General features: G+C 52.5%; 2 protein-coding genes across 3 annotated transcripts in view; both read right to left on the bottom strand.

Annotated features, from left to right (window-relative positions):
* Positions 1-3,392, bottom strand: part of LOC135090799 (uncharacterized) — a 3,722-nt gene extending 330 nt beyond the window's left edge. Inside the window, 5 exon segments of the mRNA XM_063987865.1 lie at positions 1-72; positions 74-287; positions 2,259-2,590; positions 2,785-3,021; positions 3,165-3,392. The exon segment at positions 1-72 is cut by the window's left edge and continues 21 nt beyond it. Of these exon segments, the coding sequence (XP_063843935.1) occupies positions 1-72; positions 74-287; positions 2,259-2,590; positions 2,785-3,021; positions 3,165-3,392 (1,083 nt within the window).
* A 184-nt stretch (positions 3,393-3,576) lies between these two features.
* LOC135090872 (capping protein inhibiting regulator of actin dynamics-like) overlaps positions 3,577-5,000 on the bottom strand; it is a 29,227-nt gene continuing 27,803 nt past the window's right edge. For both annotated transcript variants that reach the window (XM_063988010.1, XM_063988009.1), the window contains 3 exons: positions 4,641-4,766; positions 3,827-4,034; positions 3,577-3,720 (listed from right to left, as the gene is read on the bottom strand). In XM_063988010.1, coding sequence (XP_063844080.1) covers positions 3,713-3,720; positions 3,827-4,034; positions 4,641-4,766 — 342 coding nt within the window. In that variant the 3' untranslated portion in view covers positions 3,577-3,712. The remainder of the gene's footprint in view (positions 3,721-3,826; positions 4,035-4,640; positions 4,767-5,000) is intronic.

Raw genomic sequence — 5,000 nt, 5'->3', positions numbered from 1 at the left:
TTTCCAGATCCCCTTGGGCAGATAGAGGTCCCTGGCTTGCATCCCCCGGCGGGTCACGGGCGCCACGAGGAGGTTCATCGCCTAGCATCCACTGGTCGTCCACTTTGATTGCCTCGGTCTCATGCGGCACGAAGAGGGCGAGGGGCGTGATGAGGGGAGAGCCGTCCCTGAAGAGCGGCCGGCACCTTCTCCAGCAGTCGAGGTAAGACGATGGTTTTCCTGATTTTGTGGTACTTTTTGGCCAGTCGGTCCACCTCCTCCCCGTATATGTCGGGCAGCACGCTGATCTGTAGAGTGAGATTGGGTTAGGGTGATGGTTGCACGTTGATATGTAGGTTGAGGAGTGAGTTAGCACGATGATAACACGCTGGTCAGTAAATAGTTAGTTTTTTTTTTTTTCTTCTTTTTTCTCTCTCTCTGACCAGCTTCTGTACACGCTGATCTGTGGAGTGAGGAGTGAGTTAGCATGACGGTCGCAGTGATATGTATGGTATAGGAAGCAGGTAGCACGCTGGTCTGTAAAGAGTGAGTTTTTTTTTTATCTGGCCAGTTGTTCCACACCCTCCCCATTCATGGCAGACAGTACTGAGACCTGTGGAAAAAGTGAGTGAGGTAATGTTTTCTTAGTCAGCTCCTCCTTGTTCGTGGCGGGTAGTACAGCGGCCTGTGGAAAGGGTGAGGATCAAAGTTAAATTTTTCCTTGTTACCTTCTCCTCCTCCTCCTCCTTCTCATTCTCATCCTCGTTTGTGGCAAACAGTGTGCTCATTCGTATAGGGAATGAGAGTTGAATTAATCCTTTTTTTCAGTCTTCCTAGTCCTTTCTAATCTCTCATAAATCCTGTATTCTTGTTTTTGTACCTCAGTCCTCTTAAATCAGGTGCGATCCAACTTTTTTAATCTTCTACATCTTATAACCATTTGACTCCTAATAATAGATGTAATTTTATTTTCAGCAATTCTAAGCACTTTTACTAATCAAATATTAAAGTACAAGTAGTTAAAAGATTTACTGGATATTCAATAATACCTTTTGCTGTGAGTGTTGTGTTTCAGAATCGTTATCGAAACTATTACCAGACTACAATAAGCTGAGAAAAATCTGCAGCAATCAAATCTTGTTTTCGTGAGGTGAGAGTACTGAAGACAGAGAGTGAGGTGCGATTTACCCCTTTCCACTGCTACACGATCTTTCTATTACGAGTTTTAGATTCTTATTTTTCTATTCTGCGTCACTTACTGGACAGCCTTTCTGATCTCACAACTTTTAGATCCATGTTTTCTTACTGGAATGTCTCAAATGTGGAGGTGAATTAGAGTAATTTAACATTCTTTTCACGACTAAACAATCTTTCTAATCTTTCACCAGTTTTTTTGTACAGGATCACTACCGGACTGTCTTTCTAAACTTGAGAAATATGTTGATAAGTAAGAGAAGTGTAAAGAACGCATTGAGGAGGAGGAGGAAGAGGAGGAGGAGAAGGTGGAGAAAAAAGTCTGTGTTGGTTTATCTCTTCGCCTAACATACAGACAGTGAAGGGAAGGAGGAAGGAAGGAAGGGAGGGAGGGATGGGGTGTGTGTATGGGGTGTGTCTGACCACATGACAGCACAGATGGGAACAGGAGTGAGACAAGTTCCCAACCACTGCTCGGAGGTGGGGGTGAGCTGGGGGGTTAATTAAAGGCTTGGTACTTTCCGTGTTACAATCCAAGCTGTGTTATGGCTTATATTGCCCAAATGGTGGCCAGGGAGGAACTTTCTAATATGTGTGTGTGTGTGTGTGTGTGTGTGTGTGTGTGTGTGTGTGTGTGTGTGTTGAGGGAGACTTAAGGGAGACTTAGTAAAAGAGAGAGAGAGAGAGAGAGAGAGAGAGAGAGAGAGAGAGAGAGAGAGAGAGAGAGAGAGAGAGAGAGAGAGAGAGAGAGGAGAGAGAGAGGAGAGGAGAGAGAGAGAGAGAGAATTACGAATAGTCACCATATTAGCAGTGATACAGTGAAATTTCTCGTGACTAATGAATCCAGCAAGTCAGTCAAGCCACCAAGACACGTTTTCCGTGAAAGTCATTGTGGCGTGAACAGAGCTAAGTGTGTTATGCTGGGGAGGGGGGATGCAAAATAGGTGGTAGGGTGGATGCAGACAGGTGGTGTGTGTTGTGTGTGTGTGTGTGTGTGTGGTGTGTGTGTGTGTGTGTGTGTGTGTGTGTGTGTGTGTGTGTGTGTGTGTGTGTGTGTGTGTCGCGTGACAGGTGGGCGCCCTCACCTGCATGGCGGGGAGGAAGGTCGCCGCCTCGATCCATCGAATGTAGAGTTCGCTGTCACCGCGGGGCGGCCCCCCGATGAGCCCCACGTCAATGAAGGGGTTATCCCAGCATGGCCAGGGTGAGGGCGCGGGGCACCAGTGTCTCCAGCTCTTTCCAGGATCCCTCCCCGCTGCCCATGGTGACGAAGGTGGGCGGCAGCGGCGGCATGACGGCGCCCTCCGTGCTGACGGGCGGCGACACGCTGCTGACGGAGGCCATGAAGTGCACCAGCGTGTCGTCCGGGTCGGTGTCGGGGGTGTAGTACTCGTGGTAGACAGGCAGCGCGTGGGCGTCAGCGGGCTGCAGGTGGAAGCGGTCCACCTCGTACTCGTCCACTAGTGCCTGCAGCTGCGCGGCGTACCAGCGGCGTGCCCTGGGGTTGCTGAAGTCTGTCACCCACGGAGGGGTGCCAGTTTTCATAGCGGGCGAGGGCTGGCAGCCTGGACTTCTTCTGCCGCACCCACAACCCCTCTGTCATTTCCCTGCCTTGAAGCCCGGGGCGTCCACGCTGACAAAGGGGTGCAGGGTGAGCGCCAGATGGAAGCCTTTCTTCCGCAAGGTCTGGGACAGACTCACGGGGTCAGGGAACCTCTCGGGGTCAAACTCCAACTCTCCGGGCCGCGTCTGCCACGAGGCGGGCAGCAGCACGTGGCCACGCGTCCCCCGTGGTGTTGGCCAGCAGGCGGTCCAGGCGCTCCACGTATTGCACCACCGCCTGCTGCGTCAGATAGGAGGTCTCTGGTGTCACCCACACCGGGTGCTCCAGGCGCTCCTCCACCCGCGTCACCACCTCCTGGGTGAAGGTCTCGCGCACCAGCGGCACCAGGTGGTCCTCACCCTCGGTCTCCTCCACCGGCAGCTCCTCAGTGCTGTAGTTGACGAGGGAGGGCATGGCCACGGCCGACGCTGTGCCTCTCCTCCACGGCGCGCTGGTGCATGTAGTCGGCCAGCGCCGTGAGGTTGGGCGCCGTGCACACGGTGTAGCTCAGGTTAGCGTCGTCGTCGGTGCAGGCGGTGACGTGCATCTCGAGGCACACCTTGTTGTCCAGGTTGTGGTTGACCGACACGCGGCCGCTGAACCTGGAGGGCAGCATGAGTAGCGTTGGCGTGGTCTGACACCCACGTGCGGCGGAGCAGCTGCCCCCATGGATCGCGGTTCAGCTTGCCGGTGACCATCTCCTCGGGCGGCACGTCGGCCCTGTTGATGGGGAAGCCTCCTGACGACATCTCCCCGCCGCCCCACCACGTGATGTTGCGCACCTCCACGTGGTCAGTGGTGGTGGGCATCAGACAGTCCCCGCAGCGTGAAGTCGTGTTTGAGCGCCACCCACCACACCGTGTAGCACTGCACGCTGCCCGCTGCGTACAGCTTGCGGAGGTTGCAGCTGCGCCAGGGCCGTCCAGTCGAGGCAGATCATCTCCCTGCAACGCCAAGACAACCATTAAAACTCCCATCTCGTACTTCACCCGCCCACCACCACCACCACAACAACACTGCACCAGCACTGCCCTGTCGCACAACACTCACTCGTACTCGTCGTCGTCGAGGCCGTGGTGCGGAAGGGTGTAGGTTCTCGTCCTGCAGGTAGTGGAGGTAGTCTGTGCAGTCCTCGGGGATGGAGTGTTTGGGCAGGTTGGTCCCCATGTGCAGGGTGATGACGGGGTTTCCACGTGGGATCGTACACCTCCAGGTGCCTCGGCCCCTCGTAGAACTTGATTCGGTTAAAGATTGACAGCTGGGAAAAAAGAAGAGTGTGAGGAATGAGTTGAGGAGAAAGAAGAGGAAAAGGAGGAGTGTGAGGGATAAGTTAAGAGGAAGAGGGAGAATGGTGAAAGGAATGCGTTGGAAGAGAAAGAGGGTGTGAGAGACGCACTGAAGAAGAGTGTAAAAGACGTACTAACGAGAAAAATGAGTAGGAGGAGTGAGGAGTAACTTGGCTTCCTTTGCAATGATCATAGGCTGTCCGAGAGATGGGAAAGGAAAACGAGGAGGAGGAAGAAACTAATGCCAACCGTACGATAACTCACACATCCTAGCCCGGTCTTACCCCAGTCCTCACCAGTACAACCAGCAAGCCAACCAATAACACACCAACAGTAACAAAAACAAACGGGTATTGTGAAAGGAATCTTAGCCTACGAATTTCCAGACGTTGTTTTTATGTGGGCAAAATAAGACGACCTTTTCAAATGAAGGGATTAGCAGTGAATTTAATGAACTGAATGAATCTAAACTTAACGTAGCACTCAGATGAAGACGCTAATATGCTACTTCAATATTATCCAAGCAAGCTCAACGCCTTCTTCCCTCGTTCCCTCGTGCCACTGCAGCTACTTCTTACCTCCAGCAGGTGTAGGTGGTAAAAGTAGTGGGTGAGGCTGATGCCCACCACAATCACCACCAGTAGCACCACCACCAGCACCACCAGACCTAGCTGAGAGGTCTTCTCCTGGCTTGGCGGCGTCTTCTGTACGGGGAAGGAAAAGGAGTTAAATCTGTTACTGCTATGGGGTTTATTCTCCTTAACTTATTCCTCACATTCCACCTCCTCCTCCTCCTCCTCCTCCTCCTCCTCCTCTTTCTCCTTTCATACTACTTCATACTTCACTCTAACGCCTCCTGAAGTATACGGCCTCACAGTGTTCTTTCCAAGCATTTCTGTCTAGCGCTTCAACCCTTATTCTCTTCTATTCATCTCATT

This window comes from Scylla paramamosain, chromosome 36 (assembly GCF_035594125.1).
Source record: "Scylla paramamosain isolate STU-SP2022 chromosome 36, ASM3559412v1, whole genome shotgun sequence".
Classification (NCBI taxonomy): Eukaryota; Metazoa; Arthropoda; class Malacostraca; order Decapoda; family Portunidae; genus Scylla; species Scylla paramamosain.
The sequence above is the reverse complement of the archived record's forward strand: the minus strand, read 5'-3'. Positions and strand labels throughout refer to the sequence as shown.